Raw genomic sequence first — 25891 nt, forward strand, 5'->3', positions numbered from 1 at the left:
CACGCCCCCCTCAGTTGGTGTTTTGTTGACGAGTGAGTGGCTCACCGGCTACGGGCAGTGAGCAAAGGCCAAAAGGGCTCCTCTTTACCCAGCTAGGTATGACTGCCCCGGGGGGGCACTCGAGGTGATCCTGCCCTGTCACGCCTTGTTTGAGAGCTTCGCACGCCGAGGAGCCCTGGAAAGCCCTGAGAGAGGGGACCTGGGAGAGGCCCTGAGACATGCCTAGGTAGGTACAAGCCTTTTTAATCGCCCTGTGGATTTGTGGACCGATGCGACGCGTCGACTGAACCCACCCCATCAAAATCATTTAATCGATCAATCAATCATCATCATCAACAACCGACGCGAGGAGGAAGCTGAGCAACGTACCGAGTAGTGAGTACTGCTGGCTTCGGATAGCAGCTGCGCCTCGTTCTTCTTTTCTTACCTACAATACCTAGCCCACAAGATTCTCACCTGCTTTTGTGCAAGTCCAAGTACCGACCGACTCGACAGCGCCGAACCGCGCCTTGGGCCCGTGGCGTACCTCGCTCGCTCGGTCTCCATCTCCATCCCCATCAAACCCACCAGCCTGACGAGAGACGAGACCTGTCTGATGCCAGCTGATGAGTCTTCCGTACCACCACCACCTATCGAGATACTTTGCTATCCGTTGAGGGAGATATTCGGTTTCTTTTTACAAGGACTTCTAAATACTCATACTTCACCCCTTGAATCCCTCTCCCGTTGGCGTTATATGGCGTGACACGAACCCGCACCGCGCAGCTCACAGAATCACCAAGTCACAAGCCTCCCAACAAACGCTTCGTTCGCTTCTCTCCACCCCCTTCCTTCCCGAAGCCACCAAGAACTCTGTTGCCATCAATCTTAGACCACTGCCACCACCACCATATGTGGCTTGTTGACAACAACGGCCATTGTTCTCCAGGTCGTACTGTACCAGTGCTGCGTGCTCGGCCAACAGGAGACCTTGACAAGTCCGGAGACTCGTAGAACCCTTCACCCATGTCACCGGCGCTCCACGATGAGAAAATAGGCCCGAGCCCTTGCTAGTACATACTCCGTACCTGCTCGGTACTCCTCCTCGATGCTTATCGGACAATCCTTCTCCCTACAAGTATCGGATGGATGAATAAGGCTGCACCAGGCGCGGGGCCAGTCCAAGCCCGGTGGACTTGGGGGGACTCGTGCTTTGTCACGAGCTTCTACACAAATAGAAAAGCGCTGACCGTCGAGGGTGTCACATTCTTGGTAGCGAACGCGGTGCTTTGTTCAAAGGTCTGTGATTATTCACTGACTTGTATCCAACTTGCTGCTGTGTAATTCCCCATAGCGCAACAATTCTTGCTGAAACGATAAACTCATGCTCTTTCACGGCCGCCGGGAACTCATCCAAATACTCAAATCCATCTTTTCACCTTCTTCACTCACTCCATACCGCCCCAGAAGGAGAGACAGAATTTCTTGTTTGTCGCGTCAAACGCGCAGTCATCACCTTGAAAACCTCAAGCCTAACACAATGTAGAAGAATCTCTAGATCCGGACGTATCGAGTAGAGCTTATGCCCACAAAAATCCCCTTTCTGTGTACTCGTGTACAAAAACACCTGTTCCTTCAACCCATAATCCGCTGGGAAGTCGTAGGTTGCCAGGGTTTGCCACCGAAGTCGTCTATCAAGCTGTCCTGTATCAAACGCCGTTGCAGTCGAGTCGAGAAAAAGGTGGGGATCGAGCAGTTTGCCTCCAGTTGTGCTTCATAGTGCCGGATTGAAACACCACCCGTCCCTGAAAATGTTGAAGCAAGTACAGCAAAAACTTTTTGAACATAACCCAACAACACCTGTCTATGATTGTTTGCACAAATTCAAAGCATTCAGTCCGAGACGGGCCTCCCCGGGTGAGATCTTACATGATCTCTCTTCCAAAAGGACAAAAAGCCACTGGCGGGCGGCTTTTGCCCATCATCATTCAGGATATTGAGCCTTGCCAACTCTTTCTATCGTGTGGGTTGCTCTACCCATCATGGATGTTCGGCCGTCTCTCATCAATTAGTAATATGAAAACGAAAGGTGATGCCCCATCGAAGCAGTGGCCAAGCTGCTTGCGTGCATCGGATGATAATAGTCTCTTTGGTCGTAACATGCTGGATATCTTTTCTTCACATCATGGACAGATCCCCCGAGAGACCAGCTCCCATATTGCCTGTTTGTTGGCCAGCAATCATGTTAGGCATACCGAGTGATGGACTCTTGTTCGCATTGAGCTGAAGTTCGGGATTGCAAGGCGGTGAATGTGTCTTGTGATACTTGAGTCCGTTCAGGTTCTTGTAGCGTTTTTGACAAACATCACACTTGTAAGGTTTCTCCTTTTCCATTCCCATGGTTCCAGGATAAGGTGCCTGGGTATCGGGATCGACAATGGAGAAGGTACCATCCCCATTCTCATGAAGTCGCTGGTTATTGTGACCATGCTAGCTCCACGTTAGACAAACGACACATTCACTACGGGATTATGAACACTTACCGCTTTATGGTATTTCAGACCATTCTGGTTCTTGTATGCCTTCTCGCAGCCAATGACGGGGCATCGGAAAGGTTTAGGTTCTTCATGCGGAAGAATGTTTGTGGTGGTATCGGGTAGCCCGGCAGCGGCTTGTCGTTCGCGTATTGTCCTCGCAATTTCGCTGTTTGCCCCATATTGACCAGTCCCAAGGCGATTCTGTGCGATTTGTTGCCCTGATTGTGCTTGATTCATGCCCTGGTTACCAGTGGAAAATAGACGCTTCGACGGTTCGTCTATGCAAAGATCGATCATGTCGTTATTCATGCCGAAATTATAGCCACCAATCCCGTTAGGAAGTCCATTGTACAAGGCGAGGTTCTGCATTGACATGTCGTCGATACCGTCCATCATCCCATCGCCCATTTCACCGGGAGTGCCAGGGGCGGACGAGTCTGGAGTACCTCGATAACCGGTCTGCAGGTCTTGGAACTGCTGCATAGGGTTAGGCATCAACGTAGATGACGTGTTGCCCTGGAAGCGTGCTGCATTGCGCCCTGGCGCCACAGGCGTGTTGGGGGTGGACTGCCGGTAAGCTTGGTGTCCTTGCATCATCGTGGTGTTGAGCTGAGGTATTTGTGGCTGCTGCGATGGGGTGGCAAAAGAGGTTTGGGGTGAGGTTTGGGATTGGTTCTGTGTGTACAGGTTCGGTGGTGGCGTCGTTTCATCGGTCCCATCGATGTCATCCATCTCCATGTCCTCCACTGTGTCCATGTCCGGAATGGTCTGTAACGTGCTGGAGAATCCAGAAGGTCGGTGGATATTCTGGGCGACATTCTGCTGCGTCCCAAAAGGCCGGCCAGGGCCATTGTGTGACTGTTGCTGTTGGTTGCGCTGTTGAGCTTCTTGTTGGACCTGAGCCGCCGTGGTAGCCGCAATTGCCGCTCGACTATCTGGAACAGCTTGTTGGCTGGTGCCGGACTGCTGCGGATCTCTCTGCGCGTGGGCTTCTTCATAGTGCTGTAGGAGATCATGTAAGGTCGGCAGAGTAAGGCCACAGCAAGAGAAATCTTTCATGAAGTTGGCCTCGAGTTTGGGTAGGTACGAGGACGAATGAAACGAGGGCGAATTAAAGGTGAAGGGCGAGGTTCCAGACATGACCATGCTTCACAGATATTAGCAATCCTGAACATTTGCAAAAGTAACGATCACGGGGCTCACTCGTCTCGTATCCAACTCCCAACAGATATTCCTCCCCAGCTCATACCCGCGTTGAGGCTCTGGGCCAGACTCTCGCGTCTCGCCCTGTCATGCGCCATGCCTTTCACCGAGATTGGTCTTGCGCCATGCTCAAAGTTGGCAAAGTCATTCGAGGAACTGGAAGGCATCTGGGGTAAAGGGCGATTAAGCGCCGTCTCTGGTGTTGGGTTGGCCATCATGCGCTTCTCTTCGCTGTCACTGCGCTGCAGCGCGGATGTCAAGTTTGACGGTTGATTGCCACGTGGTGACGTCGAAGTCTGTCTCATAGAGATGTCGAGAGGGTTGGCTACGCTCGCCATACCCTTAGGTGGTGGCGAGGCGCCAAAAGTTGGGAAAGAGTTGTCGTCAAAGTCCGGAGCGAGGAGGGAGGAATCGGTATCTAGACAAAGTCTCGTAGTAGTGCGTCCGACGTCGATGGGTTTCCTGAACCAAGGAAGCGTGTCCTTCTCTGTCTTCCTGCCAAAAAATGGCCCGGTGCCGACGGGTGTAACGGGGGTCGTATCTCGAGAGGTGAAATGCGACCGATCACTCGGAGAAGGCGAGTGATTGAGTGGCGGAGGACTTTCTTCGTATTCTAACATAGACCTGCAAACTGATAAGGTCGGAAATGGTGGTCAAGAGGAGGTAGCCAAACGAGGTTGTCGTCGCCGGTGGTCAAAGGTCGAGGAGAGAACCGGCGAGGGCGGTGACGTGATAAGGTCGCCTTGGAGATGGTGGTAGTGGTGGTGGTGAAGGAGCGGCGATAAATGTGAGGTTGGAGATGGGAGGCAAATGAGCGACAATATGGTGGGGGAGCTGCGTCGACGGGTTTCAGAATCTACAGCACAGGGTGTTGTTGATAAAATCCTGGTGAGTGGAAAGGCTGAAGGGCAGCAGGGTAGAAGTGTGAGTCGGCGATGAGGATGATGAGTAGGAAGTATGTAGTTGATACAGGCTGGTACGCTGTCTGTACGGGTTTAGGCCCATGCGAGTCGAGTCGTTACGAGTAGTGGTTGTGGTTCTGTGTACGGGCTCGATGGGCACTTTCGGCTCCCAGATCCCTGCGCCTGCCAGGCTCCTCCCACTGCGACTAGGCCAGCACGTCAAACTTACAATCCGCATCCACAATTGCAACTCTAGCCCGGACCCTCGGTAGTGGGTGGTGGGTGTCGAGTGTCCACAACTCTGCTTGAGAGAACGAGGGACTCGACCTGCCGCCATTCTGGAAGCCCCGGCCAGAGACATCCTCACATCCTCGTCGTTCATCACAGTTACCTCATGCCAGCACCGTCAGCGTCTTCGAGATGAACGAATTGCTCAACTTCTTGGGGACGATCGACACTTCGTTCTCCTCATACCCATGACTTCGCATAGCTAGCTTTAGCTCTATAGACGGCACTCAACGATTCTGATTTTCTACGTCATCCCAACACCCTCGTTACATATCTCCTTCCAAGCAGTACCCGAACTCTAATGTGGTTCGACGTGCCCACGATGCCTCGCTCCTGTCCGTCTCTACAAAGTTGGGCTCGATCTCGACGCAACAGCCGTCACCATTGTTGGATGACATTGCTTGAACGCGAAACAAGACTGAGGGAACCACCGGAAGAGCAAGGGAACCATCGTCACAAAAGCTAGCCTCGTATTTGTGGTTTCCATGGATAATAGCTAGCCAGTTTCACAGTGCCTATACCTCCTTCAAGTCAGGGCAAAAGGCAGGCTGAGGCCCGGTTCAAGCCTGGAGTTTTCCTCACCCGGAGCGATTGGCACCTTTCCGAGATCCCATCCAGGTGTGATTGCCGATCCATGTGTTTGCCTCATAGAGACTCTCGAGGCCTCGGCGCCCACGCTGGACCATTTTACGCCCGGAAGTTTCAAGCCAAGCTCTTGGCCACTCGAGGATTGTGGTTGAGTCTTCTTCATTCACAACGATGAGCGTGAATGACCCTCTGTGCCTCTCTCGAGATCCCGACCAGCACCGATTCCGCGGTTCCAAAAAATGTAACTTTTCGGGATCTTGCCGCAACAGGAGTCTCCATCCCATCACTCCTGACCGTAACTGCTGTTGTGTGGGTCGGCCAGGACACCCACCAACCTCGTTGGGCATGGTGTATTGGGCCTGGCGGCCTCTCAGTAAACTGGTAGTTTCCTTTCTTGCGGTGCCCTGGTAATGCAGGGCTCACAGCCAAAAGTATCCACCGGTTGTCGGTCAAGATGCCCTTCTGACGACTTTCATCCCACGTCGTTAGGCGGTGATCAAAGGGCGTAGTGCATCCTCTCGACTGGCTTCGTTTGATGACAGTCCCTTTTGTACTCAGAGCGACGCTTCAGGAGCAAAGGCCGCAGTCTATAGACTGTCTATCGACGCTTTGGCCATCGATTGTACAAGTCCCTAACTTCAATCAACTGCCCGAATGGTGGTCCATCAAGACGAGATTTTGTGGCGTCGCGTGGGCACCCATGTGGCTGTCTTCAGAAGCCAACGGGCAGCCGGATGCGAAATCATCTCCGCCGTCTGACCCGACAAAACAATTCAAGCATTCTCCTCGGACCAATAATCTTATCGGCTCTCAGGCCTAGTCTAGGACATGGGATGGGAAGCATTTTTTCCTCTTTTCGGGAATGTGCTTGCTCTCTGCGCGCGAAACATCCCGTTAGTCGGAGCATCGCTTGCTTCTGCCAGTCGGGTTGAAATGTGGTTGTTACTCCAATTGCTTTGTGATGCAACTAAGGTCCATAGTTTTAGCATAGTTTGAAGTAACGAGCTTGGACATGGCTGACCCAAGCAGAGATGAGGCAGGAGACAACTTCATCTGAAGGGTTATTACTACTTAACCACTGTACTTGTCCACTGATGGAAAAAGCAGCAAGAAACCACCGACAAAAAAGCCGGCACCAGTGGGATTTGCGCATGGATAATGCGTCCGTCAGCAGTTGGAACCCCAAAGCCTCGCTACCTAGGTTATCCAGCCAGATTGCGCACCCTGGAGGCCGAGCAATCACCAGATGATCCGATTCCACTTTCGTCTTCAGTTACGTATTGTTTTGATGTTTATTCGCAGGGGTGTGTGGGTGTGCCGCAGGCAATTTTGCCGAGTCCCTGACTCAGTTGGAACAATTCGACCAAAGCTCTAGGTAAATTCAATCATTCGCATAAGGTAGCCTGGACAAGAGGAGAGGCCGTTGGATATGCTCGAGATCATCGCTCGGTTCCTTGGTCATCACGCCTCTCCCGTTGCCTGCATATCATCTCGGAGCAATGACCAAATCCTATATCAGTGTCGTTCAGAAGAGTGGACAGGGAGATGGGGAGAATGCCACTTTGGATCCCTAGCAATATGGCCACTCTTTTTGGCTTGTCACGGCTTGAGCGGTAGTGGTGTAAGATCAGAGTTGCCTCCGTGCCTCGTAAGAATTATGGCTACAGTACCGGGCTATGGGTGGCTGTCGTGCGCGGGGTGGCCGAGTATCAAGGCGAGACCCAAGGTGGGAGTAACCCGGTGAGAGTCTCATCCTACAAGGCTGCGTCAGTACGTATCGCCTTCGTTTGGCACGCTTCATCGAAGTGTCCAATGTCAAAGGCCTGCCGAGGTAGGTGGGATTACGACGGCCAACAGAATATGCGGCATTTGCGAACAGCCTTGCGGAGCTCAGTGGAGCCCTTTTGATGTATCCATTACATACTTGTATGTAAATAGTCGCCCCTCGATGAACCGGGGATGTGCCATTCTGCCAACAGCAGCTTTCTGCAAGGTACGGAGGACGGTAGATGGGACATCTGGACATGGGGGCTGAAGAATGTTTCAGAGCCTTGCCCAACACTCGATCTCGGAGATAGTTCGATCAGCAACATGAAGCAACAAGGGACCGCGGAAAGCGCCTTGCCCCCTCCGGGACCTCCTGTGGACGGCTTGAGATGCCCGCGTGACCTTTTGTTTCTTAGTCTTCTCTTCTGGGCTTGTAGGCATAGCTTAAGTTCTCCTCGATCATCACAGCTGACGCTGTAACTCTGACCTTTCGACTATGCGGATGACCCTTCCAGAGCAAGAGTGAGATCTTCCTGGTTGGGGACCAATACGATGGCCTTTCCAGGGGAATTTGCCGGCAGATCATCGAATGAGGTTCAGCCCGGGGAGAGAAAGGTGCATTTGCCAGCTTTTGCGGTAGCGTCATCGATTGCCGAAGATTGTCTATTGAAGTCAGCCTCTTTCGGAGCTTTTGCCTCAAAAGCAGTGGCCACTCAGCCACGTAGGGCTGCAGCATGTTCCCCTTGCAGCTGCCATGGGGCTTCTGGAAGGCTTGGAAGCTGATGGTGCCAGAGTGGCGGGAACGTGTGAGCGTTGGACGGAGCTGTGCTTCAGACTCGGACAAGGACAGTGACAGGTTCGCCACCAGGGCTTGAGGCAAACGCAATGTTGTCAGGTAATTGTTGAATGCACATTGGTGGATGTCAGTCATCGGTTGCACAGACCCCGAGAATCGCTGCGAGAAAATCGCTCTTTTCACGTGACCCGGTTTAACTGGCTCGTTGTCGCCGTCTTGGCGCTTGGCGTGGCCGTGATCCATTCTCGATCCTGAGTTTCGAGGTTGCAATGTGATTCTTACTGTTCATAAGCATTCAAGCTATCACTCTTATTCCTACCCTACACAGACACTTCACACATCCGACTGGCACGATGGCGGACATCTCGATACAGACGTTACAGAGATGACTGGCCGGTTGCGGTCACTCTCAATATCTGGGAGTCCTCTGGAGCCAGATGAACAAAATGAAACCAATTTGAAATTGTCCTTTCACCGCACCACAGAAACCCGTCCTGCAGCATGTTCCCCGGCACCCTCCAGATGACTTGGAGACGCGATTCAGGGACACTCGCCGCCTCAACAGCGATCCTCTGCTCCAGGCGTCGCGTCCAAGGTGGCAGCACTGGTATTGAGGTTGACGCTGTAATCAAGTCCTAGCTCCAGCTCTTTTCGAGTTAAGTCTTCATAATCAGCGTGTCGCCTTCGTTCTCACCGACCGAGTTCGCGGAGAAGCTTTCTCTTGGAACTGCTGGTCGACCTTCTTCAAGCGGTGACGGGGGTAGAGCAATGTGGGATCCGATGACGTTGCCAGTGACTCGATGGCAGTGCGGGCACCGTGGACCTAGGCTCTGCCGATACCGAATGTACCGGTTGAGGTTGGTGACAGCTACCCAGCTGTGCATGACACTGATATCAATAGTCAGACATGCTACACCAAGAGCTTCCAAGCGGTCTTGAAAGTGGCCCTGAGGGCAAGGTAAGTGTGCTCTGGGAACTCGGTCCAACTTACAAGGCAACCAGGGCTCCGATAGACGAGTACGCCATCATCATGATTGGGGGATGTCTCCAGCTGTCACCGGTCGCGACCTCAATGGTGCTGCAGACATAGAGAATCAAGAATGCAGCGACCCCAAGCGTATCGATTGCCAATTCAACCACCGATGGGCAACGGACAGTCTCGTCCCCATTGCTGTCGCTCCATCTTGGAGTTTTCTGGCGGACTCTGAGGAGAATGACACCTAGATTGTAGACTGTGGATATAGCCAACACTACACCCAAGACGATGAAAATTGGAGACATGGCGGCGAAGCCAAGGCCAAGGGCAATGGAATTGTTGAGAAGAAGCAAGAGACGAATACCCGACTCAACGTCGAGAAACGGGGCGGGTTTGGAAAAGGAGACCATCTTGACGTTGCAAGCCTCGAAGGTGTGAAAGTGCTACACAGCAGAGTGAGAGTGTCAATGGTATGGATAGAGAAAGGTAAGAGTCTTTACGATGAGATCCAAGACGCCTGTAACGAGGGCTCGCGCGATATATAATCCCTTGGTGTGTTGATACATGATCCGCACTTGTAAGACATCCGGTTGACCTAAAGGGTGAGAGAGGCAGTGCCAGGATGTGAAACGCGGTTGCCTGGGGAGGAGTGGGGAATCTCGAAGGTGTTGGTATACTTGGCGTTGTCCTTACTCGTAACTACTCGTACCCAAGGGATCAGTTTGATGGATATTCTCAGCATCTTTCGTGTCGAAAATCAAGTATTGCAGGTTCAGAAAGGGTAGGAAGCGGTTTCTCCTTCGTCGATCAGGCAGGGTTATTGTCCAAGTCAACATCAACATGTAATTGTTATCCCGGTACTTGTAGGAATGCTTCCGACTCCTCCTCTTCCCAAGGAACAAGGACTCAGCGCGTACATGAGTAATCGCCCAATAATCGTCCCCCTAGGCCGTGGTAGCTAGACTGGGGCGGCGGATCTGCGAATCACTTTCTACTCGTAGGTATTGAGCGGATTTAGTTGGACAGTGTTGTGAGAGTTGAGACTCGGGAGAGGTGCGCTAATGAGGCCTGGCGCTTGCGACCAATTGTATTTAGGTATCCATGGGACACTAGATATCAAGTTAACACGCTTTATAGCTTGTACAAAGTACTCGGTACTACCGTAAGAAGCAGTGGGAGTAGAGGCGAGGAGGCGCCAAGCCTTTGGAGAAAAAATGGCACAGTCTGACAGAAAGTAGACGCCCTCTTAATAGCGAATCGCTCCTCATTGCTATTTCTTGTCAGACTGTGCCATTTATTTTTGACACCGCCTCGGGGCATCCCGGATAAACTCGTGGGGAGATTTTCCGAAGCCTTGGCAAATTTTCTCAGAACTATGACCGAATATGCTCACACAGGCAAACTCTCCACGTCTAGCATCAGATCCAGACTTGGTTCTCGATTTCATGCTGCCTATCAACTCGTATTCTGATTGTTGCTGTTTTTTGAAGGTGCTATAGGGGTAGCACATCAGAGAAATCTCAAAATCAACTGTGGAACATCGAGATTTGCCTGACTCCAAGGTGCCGCCCGATGGAAAATTCTGCAGATCAACCTGACCGGGATATCTCGCTCAATGGGATATCAAATGATGTTACCGCGGATATCAACCCTAATCAACAGTCGGCTGGGGCCTCAGCAATAGTTAAGCGCAAGGCTGAGGATATTGACCCGTCGACAGAGCTCAAGGATCACAAACGGAGAAAGGGAACAGCACCCATCAAGGAAGAGTTCTTACTTAAGTCCGACGACGCAGTCGAGCCAGAAGTTGCTCGTGATGGTGCGGGTGATGATGATGCTGCCGAAGCCTTCCACCACAAAGATAGGCAACCAACAAGCCACAACAGCAAAGGTAACCGCCGTCGTGAAAAGAAGCAAGGCCAGAACAAAGCTCGCGAGTTCGGCAGTTCGAGGGATGAGGTAGGGTTGTGTTCCAGTCGAGTCTGCAGACCCGAATTCTCACCGAACCCTTGTGCCTTTGGGGATAATTGTCGCTTCGAACATGACGTTCGGAAATACCTGAAAGACTACAAACGAAAAGACCTCTCTACCTTCAACGGCCTGTGTCCTGTATGGGAAATCAAGGGAAAATGTCCGGCTGGGTGGAAATGCCGGTTTGTTGGCTCTCACTCCAAGGAAGTAGACCACGGTGATGGTCGACTGGAACTGGTTTTGGTCGAGGATGCTGAGCGGATGGCAAAATATGCCGAGACCACCTCTGAAGACGAGGAGGCTGGGGTGGCTAATGTTCTCACCTCCCAGCAAAGAATCGAACTGACAAAGAAGAAAATGCAAACACCAAAGTCAGACGAGTTTCTGCGGTGGCTCGAGAAACAGGCACAAAACCCAGCCCATCAAGGTCGAGGACGAAACAGACCCCTCCGCAACTCCTCGTCCCCAGAACCCGAGTCCGGTCATGGTCGTCCGGGTAAAGAGACCACGGAAGAATTGAGGTCTTCCTTTCGAGATGCTCCCCTTCGACCCTCAGAGAAACGTCGTTTGTATTTTGGTCCTGAAACGCCGATTCTAGCGCCCTTGACCACGCAGGGAAACCTACCCTTCCGGCGGCTATGCACTTCCCTAGGTGCCACGTTTACCTACTCGGAAATGGCCATGTCTTTACCACTGTTACAAGGTCAGAAGTCTGAATGGGCACTCATCAAAGCCCACGAATCAGAGGTGCAGCCCCCAACCTTTTCGGTCAAGGGCAGCGACAACATAGTCTTTGAGTACGACCAGAAACGAGACCTTCGATTCGGTGCGCAGATTGCAGCCAACAAGCCCTGGTTGGCCGTAAAAGCCACCGAGATCCTCACTACATTATTGCCTCGAGGCCTTCGGGTGGTGGATCTCAATGTGGGTTGCCCGATTGATCTGGTCTATAAAGATGGTGCTGGTTCTGCTCTGATGGATGCGCCACACAAGCTGGACAAAATGCTTCGAGGAATGAACGTGGTCTCAGGTGAGACACCCGTGACAGTGAAGATTCGAACCGGGACTCGTGACAAGCAACCGACCGCACAGAAATTAGTCGATCGACTTGTGCTCGGTAGTGAGCATGGGCGCGGGGACGCCTGTGGTGTCGCGGCTATCACACTGCATGGACGATCAAGGCAGCAAAGATATACTCGGTCTGCAGACTGGGATTATATTACAGAGACGGCATCCCTGATCAACAAGCTCAACGAGAAGGCGAATACCCTAAGTGACACTATCCATGAAACTGACGCGCGCGATCAAGCCAACGGCCACACGGGCTCAAGAAACGGCAAAGTTTTCTTCATTGGCAATGGCGACGTTTTCTCCCATGAGCACTACTACGATCATATGCAGCACGCAGGGGTTGACGGAGTCATGGCCGGTCGAGGAGCACTTATCAAGCCATGGCTCTTTGAAGAGATCGCCGCAGGGCAGTATCTGGATAAATCGTCCTCGGAACGGCTGCAGCTTGTCGAGCGGTTCTGTCGGTACGGGTTAGAAGCGTGGGGCAGCGACGAGGTTGGCGTGGGGCAGACGCGACGGTTCTTGCTGGAGTGGCTCAGCTTTGCCTGTCGATACGTGCCAGTCGGGCTCTTGGAGTATCTGCCTCCCAACATCCAGGATCGACCGCCTCGATATAAGGGTCGAGATGAGCTCGAGACGCTGATGGCAAGTGACAACTACAAGGACTGGATCAAGATCAGGTGAGATTGGGAACAAGGAGATTTCTGGCACCGAAGCAAGGCTAACGAGCGAATTTCTAGTGAGATGTTCTTAGGACCGGCGCATCCCGATTTTCGATTCGAGCCGAAGCACAAGTCCAACAGCTACGAGATTCAAGCGGAAGGATGATGATGACTGTACAGAGTGCATTCAGGAGATGAAGAAGAGATTGGAGCATAGACAAGAGCGTGGCGATCGACCATCCAAAATGTGCTCCATCGACTCCACATCGTTTTCTGCGGCATGGTTCTGTGGTGAATCGATACTGGTGGTACAATGTGGCTCCTCCGTCGAAGGCACGGGCTCCAGATATGGTCGTGAAGGGTGCTTGTGCTCCGTCGCCACCGTGATGATACGCTCTCGACGGACCTGTTCTCAAAAAGGATTCAAAGAAAAGGCTCATGCTCATGCTCATGCTCGGGCCAGAAGATGGATTCTTGCCATGCTCACAGCGAGCGGCCGCTCGGCCCCCGTGCCAACAAAGATCGTTGCAGCCACGGTCTCGGCGTTTTCCTACCCAGTCACCAGCATTATATACTGCAAGGCAGGCATAGAAGAAAACAAGCGCTGACAATGGGACAAATAATACAAATATCTTGGGAGACGATCTATACCTCGTACGAAGGTCGTGGATCCTTCTCTGCTCGTAACTGTCTAACCCTTTCTTGGTATCTCACCCTCTCCACCTCTCCCCCCTTTTTTGGATTTTACGGGGGAATTTACTGAACAAAATATGGGCTGATTCATTCCTTAGATATGTATGTACTCGGTAAGTGCTCCACATACCGTATCTCGTGTCGCAACATGCGCCCGCATCTTCCGCTCCCGTATTATGTACTCGGTACACGCTTGATTATGTACTCCTTAACCCTCTCTACCGAGTACCCACCGCCAACTCGTGTCCTCTACGACACCCTGCAATTGACACCCTAACAATGCCTTACACAGCGATCAAAACGGTTACTTCCTGTTACACACAATCGATGGGGCCACCCGGCCTTCTCATAATGCGCGCACCACCACCAACACCACAACCACTACCACCACCACCATAAGCTGGCCCCAAACCAGATCAGACCGGACCAGACATAACCCTGGTGTTTGATGATTTGTGTTGGTGTTGGTGCTGGTGGTGGCAACTGCGGAGTTTGGTCCATGGCGCCCAGAGAAATTAATATAGCGGAACCTGGTAGTTGTTTTCCCAGTCCGTTGGTCAACAAGACAAACCCCAAATCCAGGGGATGAATGCCACGGGGGACAGACACTCGTTCGGTACATAAACATAATATTGTCACCGTCCCTCCGCCTGCCTGCCTGACAAGAACCCAGTGGTGTTGTGTTTGAAAAGAGGGGGGAAAGAGAACACCAAGCAACGCAGCAGGCATTATTATCCTGTCTTGATTCCAGGAACACATTCGACGACGATACAAGTACAGACAATGTCTCTGGTCGAGAACTTGTCCGACTTCTCGTCTCTCTCCTCGCCTCTGCCTCCCGCTCCTGACGATGACCTCTTCACCGAGCAACAGCTGGACACGCTCTTCTCGATCCTGGAGGTCTTTGTGCCGTCGATCCCCATCTCCGCCACCTCGAAAGCCGGCCACCCTACAGAGTTCGACGAGGCCCTTGCGAAACTAAAGCCGTATCAGCCAGAAGGGGCCTCTGAAGATGTCGCACGAGCCTATCTGCGCGAGGATGCCGTCTCACATCCTGACTTCAGAGAGACTGTGGTGCGGAAATTCAAGCTCACCGTCCCCGCTTCCGACTCGCAAGGACTGGCCTTTCTTCTCTCCCTGCTCAATTCCTCCGTGGGCTCCTACCTCCTGACAGGATACACCACGCCCCTTCACAAACAAGACCTCGAAACCCGTTCGAGAATAATCTGTGGGTGGTCCAGGTCGAGGTTACCACTCCTAAGAGGAGTATACAAGTCCCTCGGCGGCCTAGCGAAACAAGTTTGGGTTGCTACGTCTCCCGGTCTGTACCGCTTTCTCGACTTCCCCAGTGTCCCCAAGCATATCGAGCGCAACCCAAGCTTCGATTTCAAATTCTACGACTTCACCCCTCCGTCAACATCCACGACCCTCTCAACTGATGTCGTGATTGTGGGATCAGGGTGCGGCGCCGGCGTCGTCGCCTCGCACCTGTCCCGCGCAGGCTTGGAATGTCTGGTCCTCGAGAAATCCTACCACTTCCCCTCGACACACTTCCCTATGTCTGCCGCCAACGCTGGCGAGCACTTGATGGACAATGGCGGCATATATCTCTCAGATGATGCGTCTGTTGCCATCTTGGCCGGGAGCACGTTCGGTGGTGGCGGCACAGTCAACTGGTCAGCCTCGTTGCAGCCACCACGACCGGTGCGCGAGGACTGGGCGGCCGACAACCTCCCTCACTTCTTGGGAGCAGAATACCAGGACTGTCTCGACACAGTGAGTGAGCGCATGGGCGCCGCAAGGACCACCGACCCCGAGGCCCTCCAAAAGATTGAGCACAACTTTGCCAACAGGACACTCCTCGAAGGGTCCCGCCGCCTCGGGATTGCCGTGCAGATTGTGCCCCAGAACACGGCGTCCAAGCGCCATTTCTGCGGCTACTGCATGTACGGATGCGCCAGCGCGACCAAGCAAGGGCCCGCGAACTACTGGTTCCCCGACGCGGCGGCCCACGGCGCCGAGTTCATCGAGGGCTGCTGGGTCGAAGAGATCGTCTTTTCCGAGAGGAACGGCATCAAGACGGCCACGGGGGTCAAAGCCACATGGACGTCCCGCGACCGCAAGACCTCGCGACAACTCACCATCTCGGCCCGACGAGTCATCGTGGCCGCTGGAACTCTACAATCACCCTTGGTCCTCCTGCGTAGCGGACTGAAGAACCCGCACATCGGAGCGCATCTGCACCTCCACCCGACGAGCACCGTGTGGGCGACGTGGCCGCAGCGGACCAACCCGTGGGAAGGCGCGATCCTGACTGTGGCCATGACGGGGCTCGAAGACCAAGACGGCAAACACCACGGGCCCAAGGTCGAGGTCATCTGCGCGACCCCGGGATTCGGCCTGCTCACCCTGCCCTTCCGGCCCAAGCACGCCCTGAACGCCAAACCGGGGGAGAGCGCACTGTCAGCTGCCATCGAATGGCGTCTCAGCGCCGCTAAGCACGGCTTCTCGACGGGCTTCGTCTGCATCACCCGCGACGCCGACACGGGCAGGGTATACCTCGACCCCAAGGACACGACGCGTCGACGGCCACGGATCGCGTACACGCCCTCGGCGCGCGACCGACGACACCTGCTGGCCGGCGTCGTGGGCGGCATGCAAGCGGCCTTTGTCATGGGCGCATTGGAGATCGACTCGGGCCACCCGTCCGTCGATCGCTGGGTGCGGCCGTCGCACGCGCAATCCACATCTATACCTACCACGGACGACGACGAAACATCTTTTGCCTACTTCGTCGACGACGTCCGCCGCGCGTGGCTCGCTGACCCGGGCGTCCTGGCCGCAGGCTCCGCCCACCAGATGGGCTCATGCCGCATGGCGTCGTCCCCGAAAACCGGCGTCGTGGACTCCAACGGCAGGGTCTTCGGCACCGAGGGCCTGTACGTCGCGGACGCGAGTGTCTTTCCCTCAGCGAGCGGCGTGAATCCCATGGTCAGCACCATGGGCGTTGCCGAGTGGATTGCCAGGGGCATCGTGAGGGAGGTCAAGGGTGCGTGATTGACCGGTTGGTTAACCAGCCAGTCAACCACCTGACCAACCGACCAGGCATGGTGGGTTTGTGGATAGATAGATGGATATGTAGATACATGGAGAGGCAGACAACCAGTCAGGCAGGCATGTGACTGAGCCAGTGACAGCGATAGCAATAGCTGTTGTTCTTTGTTGTGTTCTCACCATGGAGGACCGCTTCGTTCAGTCTTGGGATACATGGGATGTTTTGCTCCGGCTGCTCTCTGGCTTGAGCCTGCTTGATAGGATGGAAGGAACACATGAGGGTTCTGGGAACTATACTACTTACTGTAGTAAAAATAAAAAGCACTGTGATTGTCGTCAGCATTGTCGAAGTATTCTCTGCCTCTCGTGTATATATGGACAACAGTGCAGCAGCGACGACTTCCTTGGGGAAAAACACACTGGAAACTTCTTCATAGACGATTTTCCATTCAAAGGGTGTCTGTCATCTCTGTATACGAACACAATCCCACCCATACTGTGTCCTTCCTTATCCACCCCAAACTGAAACCCAGCCGAATCCAACTTTCAATTCGATCGACCACAAAGCACAACTGTCAAAATCGGCCAATGCCTCTTCATCACAGTCCAGTGATCAACGAGTGAATAAAACCTCCAAAATCCCATGACCATAACCATAGAAGCCAAAACGCCGCACATTTCTCCCTCATGACATGAAATGTATTGGGTCATCAGGTCGATATTCCATCCGTGGTCAACAAGGTCAAAACCGCTTGCTTTCAAAAGAAACCGATGCAAAAACATGACAAAATCCCAAAGCCTAGACAACGTCGGCCTTACCTCCCTCCTGCTGTCTTCTTCGCCACTCCAATCTTCGTCTTGGACACCTTTTCGGCAAACTTCAGGCTTGTAATCGTCTCTGCAAGGCACTTCTTCTCTGGTGCCACCATGACGAACATCAGTGTTTTGCTGTTCCCACCTAGACTGTACTGTAACAGATAGGTGAGTTTGCTGTTTCTGTAGGGGATGTGTGTGGCGGATGATGAGGAGTTGGATCCAACACTGTTGCCACTCTCTCTAGCGTTGGATGAGCCATTTGCTTGTTGCTGACCCAGTGCACCGATAACGTCGCCCAAGCACGAGAGTGACTTGTTAATGTTTTGTGTCTCCCTCAGCCGTGCACCTTCGACTTTGGAATGAGACAGTCTTTCTGATCCAGCGAGATCAACCAAGTTCAGAGTGCCTTTGCTCTTCTGACCCGTCACGCTGTTATACCCTGCAAGCTTGAGGATGAACACAGAGTGACTTCGAGAACTGCGTTCGTTGGCTTTGGTTGCAGCCACCGAGCGACGAGACATGGCTTGTGTCAGGATGGCTTCGACTTGGTCCTGGCTGTTCAGATTGACCGTGGTCACATCTGTGATTGTGGTTTCACATGTTGTGCTGTCGTGAAGAATTTGATGTTTCTTATTGCTGTTGTCGGACTCTTTACCCAGAAGATCTCGCAGCTCTTCGTTGTATACTTCAACAAAGCTGCCTTCCATGGTGTATGTCCAACCTCGCGCTTCTAGCTCTTTGCTTGTAGCGTATATCTGTCGTAATGCTCGTGGAATCATGCCGTCTTCAGAAGACATGGTGAATGTCTTTCCAGAGCCGGTTTGCCCATAGGCGAAGATGCAGACGTTGTAGCCGTCCAGCGCGGATTGAATGAGTTGGCTGATTTCCTCAAAGATCTCCGCATTGTTGCTGCACGGATCAAAGACTCGATCGAATGTGAATTGATGTGTCTTTGTCGTCACTTTTCCGAGGCTGTTGGTTTCCTCAGGTCCTTTGATTTCGATGTCTCTGACTTCTTCGTCTGACTCGGGAATGGTGATCTTTGCAGTCTCTTCGGCTGCTTCACTTCCATTGGTGGGTCGGACACGACAGAAGACTCGAATGTTTCCTTTTAGTTCTTGCACTTGGTTGTGCAGTTTGCGTCGAAGCATTTCTTCCTTCCGGAGCTTCTCTTCGCATTCCGTGGCTTTTTCCAAAGCCTCATTCATTCTTCTCTCCATCGTAGCATACGCTTCTGATTGAGATTTGCTGTCTGATTCCAGGTACTCAATCTTAGCCTGTAACGCCTGGCGGGCGCTTTCCATGCTCGTTGCGTTGTCACCTGCAGTCGACAGATTCCGGCGGAGATCATCATTGAGGAGTTTTTCTCTCTCAAGGTCCGCCTTGAGTCGATCAATTTCCAGTTTGAAACTGCGAATCTCGTGTTCTTTCGATTCCAGATCCATCTGATGTCGTTGTTTTTCAATGGCTTCCTGCGCGGATACCTGACTCAACGCCTGGATCCGTTGAGTGCGTTCATGTGTGAGTTCGTCTTCCAGCCTTTTCTTCAGCTCGCGAATCTCCTCTCTATGGTCCGCCTTCAAACGCTCCACATCGTCTCGATGGGATTGGCGAACGTTTTCAAGCTCTGCTCTGTGCTGATGCTTGATGGTTTCGATTTCCGCTTCTTGGTCTCGTTTGAGCTCCTGCGCTCCGTTTTCGGCGGATTCTAGGCGGTATTTGGTAGTTTCAAGTTCACACCTGAGAGCGATCATGGCTTCGACGGCATCCTTCCGATCTTGCTCAAGATTCGCAACCGTGGACTTGTAAGTGTTGTTGATTTCTTTTGCTTCCATGTTGTCTTCCATGGCTTGCTTGTAATGCTTGCAAACATCTTCGTACATTCTCTCGATGTTGCCATATTGTTCTTCGGGGTCCCAGGCCACTAGATTTGAATCTTTTGTTAGAAATGGTCTTGCTTGAGCTTTGCGAGGAGTAGTAAGAAGATCTTTAGGAAAAGGGGCGGGAGTGAAAGGATCCTCTATAGGAGGTGTTGACAGCTGAGGAGAAGGACGAGGAAGCATTGAAGTGCTGGGTGGCCAACGGGGCTCAGGGGCGGGCGTCTTGGGGGTCAGGGAAAGACCCAACATCCGTTCGGTAATTGATGTCGTCGAGATATTCCGGATGGACGACATTGTTGATGCGGCAAATGTCTTGCGTGATGAAATGTTTCGATTATTTGCTTTAGGTACCTTGACGGGTCCGAGCCTCACGGGAGCACGAGCGGGAGCACGAGCAAGAGCCTTTGGTTGGGGTTGGGACAAAAGGGAAACCATACATTTATTAGCGGGACCATCCTGATTCCTTGCACGGGTTCCTAGAGACGTAGCAGGCCTCGAGTTAGCCGTTCTTGTTCCTCGGTCTCTTGCGAGGGACGATTTGGGGCGAGCGAGGCTTGAGGTTGGGTGGACTGCGGGTGGTCGAATGCCGGTGCCCATGCTGACGGAGAAAGAAGACGCCGCGGAAGAATTTGAGGTGCTTCTGGAGTTGCTCCGATGGGACTGAGCAAATGCAGGAGGATTTCGGGACTGAAAGGTGTACATCGATCCAGCGCCGGTTGCAGCAATGTTCTTTGGAGCGGCAAGGATTGTTCCGACAGGTTCGCCTGCGCGCTCAGCAAGTGTCTTTCTTTTGGCGCTTGGCTCGGGCACTGTCGTGAATGTTAACATCTTTCATCTCTTATGGCAAGCATATACAAACAGCTTGAGCCCTGGCGCTTGTGGCTGGTGAATATAGGTGGAGGCATGGCAGTGCGGGAGTTTGTTGCTGATGCTGTGCTTTCTGCCAGAGGTCTTTGAGGAGAAGGAAGCCCATATCGGGTGGGCTGGGGGAGGTGGGAGATGAACTGCGGATTCTGGTCAACACCATATACTCTTGCTTGGGGAGGGTCAAGTTACGCATACATTCTCTGTGTCGGCCATCTTGAAGAGGAAGCCGTGTTGGACACCGATGAACCACCAGTTTCTGTTACTCAAGATGGAGTACCATGACCAAATCCCCCAGGGGGAGCGATGTTGTTGAGTCTCGGTCAATTGGCCTGCATTTGAAGAGGAGGAGGCACTGGAGGTATTCAAGGATGAAGCCATTGTAAACAATTGTTTGTTTTGGGACTAGTTCACAGGCACGTGGTACGGGAGGCTTGGCCTCGGTTAACCTTCCAATAGTGCAACTGAAGTTTCTACACTGCAAAGGTACAATCAATGGTGATGAGAACAATGGAATGATTTGGATGGCATTCAAGGCTGTCGAGCTCTCTATATGTATAGAAATTTGTTCAATTGATCAACGCTACACGGGCCTCTGAGATATTTCTTTGCTCAGGTCCTGCTTCAAACTTTGCACCTCTACCAGAGGTTCGCAGTACAGGTGTGGTGGGCGAGTGCGGGCGCAGCCCAGGCTCCACTATAAAGACCCTTCCCAACCCCCTCAGAAAAATGGAAGAACAAACCCAATACCATCCATTGTATCGTATGGCTGCTTCGAATTTTCATTCGTATTAGACAACTTCAAAGTTCTCACCTCTTTCATGAGACCAAGGCGGTACTTTCTGGGTCGAACAATTGAGAAGCTAGCTGCACACCGCTTCTGAAAAATTGAGGCAGCATTGACCGATGTTTGCCAGAAAACTCAGCGCAGGGGATAACGGCAACAAAAGCGACGATATCAATGGTGTCTCACGCATTGCAATTTGCATCCACTGATCTGACTGAAGAGGTGCGTGTTTTTTGGGGCAGAACATCCACCTTGAAGGAGAGAACAGAAGCATATGCTCGGCAGGATCTAGCATGGATCAGACTCGTTGCCATCGCATGTGCAAGGCCAATGATTTTGCAAGCTCTATTTCTGCAAGGCAAGGCCGTCGTTTACCAATTTGCAACATTCTTCCTTTCAGGGTCCTCGACTTGCTTCGCTGCCCCATCCTTGATAACTTCATCCAGGACCTTGACAAGACCCTCGACTTCCTCGACAGTGTTGTAGTGCAGCAGCGAGCATCTGACCACGCCATCATCGCTGTCGGGGATGCGGAGTACGTTGTCGCACAGCCGCTTGCTATAAAAGTGCCCATTGCGGCAGCCAAAGTTCGACCTTGCTTCAATGGCATCGATAATACCCAATGAGCTCTGGCCCTTGACCCTGAAACTGATGACTGGCACCCGGAGGTTCCTGTCCGAGGAGGGCTCCCCGTAGATCTTGATCTGGTCCGGCTTCGACCGCAGGTATGACAGCAATATCTCCTGGATTTTTTCTTCCTGTGCTGTGATTGCGCCCCAGCCCACTGTGTCGATATACTTAGTGATGAGGGGAATAGATTGGGTACATTCGTAATTGCCTGCAGCCAGACCCAGCATTTCCTCCAACGTGTTCCCAGCTTTGAAGTAGTGCCCTAGACTCTTGATCTGTTGTTGCGCCTTCTCACTGACATAAAGCATTGAGACGTGCGGTCCGTACACTTTGTACCAGGAGAAGGAGTAGAAGTCAACACCGAATGCCTTGACATCGACTGGGGCATGCGGGGCATACGCCACAGCATCAACACAGAACAAGGTGTTGGGGTTGGTCTCATGGATGACCTTTGACAGTGCGGCAACGTCTGTCACAGTGCCCAAGATATTCGAGGTGTGTGTGCAGCAGACCAGCCGTGTCTTGTCGGTGAGTAGCTTCTTCAAATCCTCAGGCTCCAGCTTGGGGTTGGAATCTGTATTCTTTGTCGGAATCCACCATTTGACGGTCACCCCTTTCCACTCAGCCAATTGCACCCAGGGGGCCAGGTTGGCTTCGTGGTCCAGGCTGGATAGGACAAACTCGGCGCCTGGTTCGACCTTCAGGGCGATCGAGAGGTTGCGGAACAGCTGCGTCGTCGACGGACCAAACACAACCTCCTTGGGGGATGCATTGATATACTTTGCGCCCGCAGCGTGGCCCTCTTCGAACTTTGTCGTGGATACTTGTGACACCGGGTATGATGCGCCCAGCTGCACGTTATTTCGGGACAGGTATTCCGCAATCGATGTGATGACCGACTGGAGCACCTGGGCACCACCAGCATTGTCCATGAACACCTGCTTCTGGGCGAGGGCCGGGAACTGGGCTCTGATGGCCGCTACATCGAAGGAGGCTGCCATGGTGATGACGGTGGTAGCGGTTGCTCGAATCTAGACGATGGATTCCAGGTAGGCGAGATATGTCTTAGTATTGTCCTGCCGCAGAAGTCGCTGGACGAGCACCTTACTGGGGAAAAATCTGCAAGGGTATCAGGCTCATTGAGGTGGGATGTGGAGTGGATGCGCACACGCGGTACATAATTTGCAGGGCCTGAAGAGGAAGGTCGCTGAACTCCGTGATGGAGGCAGTGGAGAGAAAGCCAACAACGTCGCCGCGGCACCGTCGACCTATCAACGATGTGCAGTGGCCGCGCTTTGAGAGAGCTTTACGCATCAGAAAGTGAGCTGGAAAACATGATGCATTGATCAACTAGCTAGAGTCAATCATGACATGCTTCGCAACATAGGTGGTCGACCCTTCTTAGTGTCATGTCCTGCCTCTCTCAGACAAAGATGGTGATATTACTCCAGGTGGTTGAACTTGATGGTATCCGACCAAGTGCGACAAAGGGACACCCTTCCGCTCTTTTGATGCAGATGGAGTGTGTGGCTGTCTGAGAATTGTCTTCTTTTGCTCCGCATAGGGTCGATACACTAGTGTTCCTTTCTCTTTGAGATATCGTGCTTTTTCACGGTCAACAGTGTCTCATCCCCCTTCTGCTCTTCGCTTGTAATCCCATCCTGCACGAAGCTGCTAGGATCAGAGGAAGGCGACGCGTCAGATCCTTGTTGCCCACTCGCCTGTTGATTCTCAAACCGACATGGCGATCTTTGCTGGCTCTCCCCAATCATCCGCATCTTCCACGAGATGTATTCTTCCGGCTTCTCCTTCTCTAGGTACTCGCCCCATGCAGTAAACTCTTCGTTGGAAAGTGATCGAAGGATCTCAGGTGGGGGAGGATCGCTGTGTTTCAGTTCGTCTTTGACACTTTGCGACGGCTGGTGAGCACTGTCTGGTTGGACTGACTGGAGATTGCCAAGTTCTCCTGTGACAAGGTTTTGGCTGTCTTTGAAAGGGGACATGGTGGCGAAGGCTGAGTTTTGGTACCGAGAGGTCGCTGGTTGGTGCGTGTAATCAAGTAACTTCGAGCATGTTATTCGATCCCAGGAACGCTCGCGCAGTCTCGGGCTTTCCAGAGAGGTGATATTTGTGTGGTTCCTCGGGCAAATGACTTACACAAGGTGTGAATGGCGCAAAACGGTTCGGTTGAGTGAAGGGCACGACAAATGGACCGCATTGCGCACTGTCGGGAAACACGATCAGGTTGTTCTCCAGGAGGTTTCCAAATGGTGTAAAGCATTGTGACTGCTTTGATCGTGAACGGCGCCTTCCACACGTCAAAACTGCACTTGGTCTTCCGGTGATATGGCTGACTGTGGGAAAGGCGCAGGTCTGTCGTTAGAAAAGTAGAAAGAAGTGCTGGCCAGGACGGTCACAGTGCCGCCGCGCAATCAGATAGAATCGTGTCGTCGGTATCAGGCTTGCCCTCTCCATTATACAAGGCTCGCCCATCCTGAGTTAGAAGTGGGTCAAGGGAAACCCTGGATATGATGTCCGTTCTGCCACATGCCATGGGCTGTTGGGGATAATGAACGAAGCATATGTAGCGCGTAGAAAGACCCGAGCAGGAGGTTAGGCGCCATGCTGTGGTGGTGCGAATCACCTGGATATTATGTTGGGTCAGCTTCACATGCCCCAACTCACTCACATGCTCTCTGTCCATTCTTCAACATCCATAACATTCCCACCAAAATAAGTGAGAGTACGCAGAGACAGGGACAACAAGCCCAAGTACATGGTACATACATGTGCACAAAAAAAGCCCCGAGCCCTGCATGTGGAGCGGGGCCGGACGCCAAGCGACTGGACCACCTCGCATGTCATGATTTTGGGCTGCAATAATGGCATGTGCTGTTTTCTTCACTCACTTTCGATTCCCACCTGATGATCGCATTGCCTCCTCTGTCCTCTGTCCTCTGTCCTCTGTCGGGCCACATAATGCCATCCACAGCCGCAGCCTAGGAAGCCTTGCACCTTGGTCCACTTCTCGTTTATCAAACCTTGCCCGCACAAGTACCGGTACCGGTACCTCACCTGAGTTGCCTGGTGTTGGTTCAGCCACGCACAACATGACCAGATGACCACTCAGTTATTTGTCACTCGAGCTCTTCATTGCCATGTTATACCTGCGCTGTCCTCGCGTTTTTAGCCTCTGACACTCCAGCGGCGCTTTTGCGATCACTCCGAGGGCTCTGTACAACCTATTCAAAGGCAACGGAAAATGGAAAAGTTCTCCCAATTCCGGGACAAAGGTGATTATCCTTTGGGAACACAGAAAATCGATGGATCAATGTGCTGATCTGCCTTGTGCCATAGGTTCCGGCATCGCTCCATTCCTTCCTATCCCGACCGAGCCTGCTGGATTCGCGTTACCCTTCCACATATTCCTCTTCATCTGTCGTGTGCCTCTACTTCTGGTCTTCGCGCTCTCATACTTTCTCGTTTTACAATGGATGCCCATTGGTATCCTCGGTAGAAAAGCTTCTCTCTGGTGCATATTGGGTATTCCGGGAATATGGTGGATCGATCTGCAAATCGACGGGGTGAAGAAAGGGTATGGCTGTGCAGTTGTCGCTGAGGCACGTGCTGATATGGTCCAGGTCTCTTGCGCAAAACAAAACAAGAATTCCCCAAGAAGGCTCGGTGATTGCTTCATCAAGCGCTTCGCCGATCGATCCATTGTATCTGGCGGCCATTTTCGACCCCGTCTTCGCCGCCACATACCCTTACACGAGGCTGGTGGAACCTATATCTCTGTTTACAGCCATCCTCCGGACGTTCTGTCACCCGAAGCTGACGCCACCACCTGGCGCAAACCTCATGGACATTGAGAAAGTGCTGAGACAAAACCCAGGTCGTGTCGTGGTGGTATTTCCGGAGTGCACCACGACCAACGGTAGAGGCATCTTGCCCATGAGTCCCAGTCTTTTGGCAACCCCGCCACGGGCAAAAGTGTTTCCTGTCTCCCTCCGATATAGTCCTGCGGATGTCACAACACCCATCCCGCACGCTTACCTGACCTTCCTCTGGAACCTTTGCAGCAAACCGTCCCATTGTCTCCGAATTCGCATTGCCGAGGCTGTATATAATAGTAAAAAGTCCTCGGATTCAGATTTTAGCATCCCAGCAAAGGTGTCACCTTCATACACAGCAAACTATTTCGACTCGTTGGTTTCGTCAGACGGTGGAGCCAGCAGCGATGCAGATACACTCGTTGGTAGTGGCCTCGAAGACCAAGAACTTTCCATGACCAAGGAGGAAAGAGCATTTTTGGACAAAATTGCCGAGGCGTTGGCGAGGCTAGGGCGTGTCAAGAGAGTGGGACTGGGAGTCAAGGAGAAAGTTGAATTTATCGCCATGTGGACGAGGTCTCGGAAGCGGTGACA

At 52.6% G+C, this 25891-nt stretch overlaps 8 protein-coding genes across 8 annotated transcripts; 3 read left to right on the forward strand and 5 right to left on the reverse strand.

Moving 5' to 3' along the window:
- Positions 1-2157: 2157 nt before the first annotated feature.
- On the reverse strand, positions 2158-4339 carry AYO20_00770 (hypothetical protein; the record flags this gene model as incomplete). The annotated part of the gene is made up of 3 exons (XM_022639079.1): positions 2158-2469; positions 2523-3663; positions 3720-4339. The coding sequence occupies 3 exons, from the start codon at positions 4337-4339 to the stop codon at positions 2158-2160; spliced, it is 2073 nt and encodes a 690-aa protein (XP_022504870.1).
- A 4377-nt stretch (positions 4340-8716) lies between these two features.
- AYO20_00771 (hypothetical protein) lies at positions 8717-9341 on the reverse strand (the record flags this gene model as incomplete). The annotated part of the gene is made up of 2 exons (XM_022639080.1): positions 8717-8948; positions 9052-9341. 2 exons carry the CDS (start codon positions 9339-9341, stop codon positions 8717-8719), a joined length of 522 nt encoding a protein of 173 aa, XP_022504871.1.
- Positions 9342-10608: 1267 nt separating this feature from the next.
- Positions 10609-12762, forward strand: AYO20_00772 (hypothetical protein; the record flags this gene model as incomplete). The annotated part of the gene is made up of 1 exon (XM_022639081.1): positions 10609-12762. The coding sequence occupies one exon, from the start codon at positions 10609-10611 to the stop codon at positions 12760-12762; it is 2154 nt and encodes a 717-aa protein (XP_022504872.1).
- Positions 12763-14216: 1454 nt separating this feature from the next.
- AYO20_00773 (hypothetical protein) lies at positions 14217-16490 on the forward strand (the record flags this gene model as incomplete). Its single annotated transcript, XM_022639082.1, has 1 exon — positions 14217-16490. The coding sequence occupies one exon, from the start codon at positions 14217-14219 to the stop codon at positions 16488-16490; it is 2274 nt and encodes a 757-aa protein (XP_022504873.1).
- An 812-nt stretch (positions 16491-17302) lies between these two features.
- AYO20_00774 (hypothetical protein) lies at positions 17303-19477 on the reverse strand (the record flags this gene model as incomplete). Its single annotated transcript, XM_022639083.1, has 1 exon — positions 17303-19477. The coding sequence occupies one exon, from the start codon at positions 19475-19477 to the stop codon at positions 17303-17305; it is 2175 nt and encodes a 724-aa protein (XP_022504874.1).
- Positions 19478-21205: 1728 nt separating this feature from the next.
- Positions 21206-22465, reverse strand: AYO20_00775 (hypothetical protein; the record flags this gene model as incomplete). The annotated part of the gene is made up of 1 exon (XM_022639084.1): positions 21206-22465. The coding sequence occupies one exon, from the start codon at positions 22463-22465 to the stop codon at positions 21206-21208; it is 1260 nt and encodes a 419-aa protein (XP_022504875.1).
- A 573-nt stretch (positions 22466-23038) lies between these two features.
- Positions 23039-23467, reverse strand: AYO20_00776 (hypothetical protein; the record flags this gene model as incomplete). Its single annotated transcript, XM_022639085.1, has 1 exon — positions 23039-23467. One exon carries the CDS (start codon positions 23465-23467, stop codon positions 23039-23041), a length of 429 nt encoding a protein of 142 aa, XP_022504876.1.
- A 1259-nt stretch (positions 23468-24726) lies between these two features.
- AYO20_00777 (hypothetical protein) lies at positions 24727-25889 on the forward strand (the record flags this gene model as incomplete). The annotated part of the gene is made up of 3 exons (XM_022639086.1): positions 24727-24757; positions 24822-25059; positions 25106-25889. 3 exons carry the CDS (start codon positions 24727-24729, stop codon positions 25887-25889), a joined length of 1053 nt encoding a protein of 350 aa, XP_022504877.1.
- Between the last annotated feature and the right edge of the window lie 2 nt (positions 25890-25891).

The sequence above is a fragment of the Fonsecaea nubica genome (assembly GCF_001646965.1).
Source record: "Fonsecaea nubica strain CBS 269.64 chromosome Unknown Scaff3, whole genome shotgun sequence".
NCBI classification, from domain to species: domain Eukaryota; kingdom Fungi; phylum Ascomycota; class Eurotiomycetes; order Chaetothyriales; family Herpotrichiellaceae; genus Fonsecaea; species Fonsecaea nubica.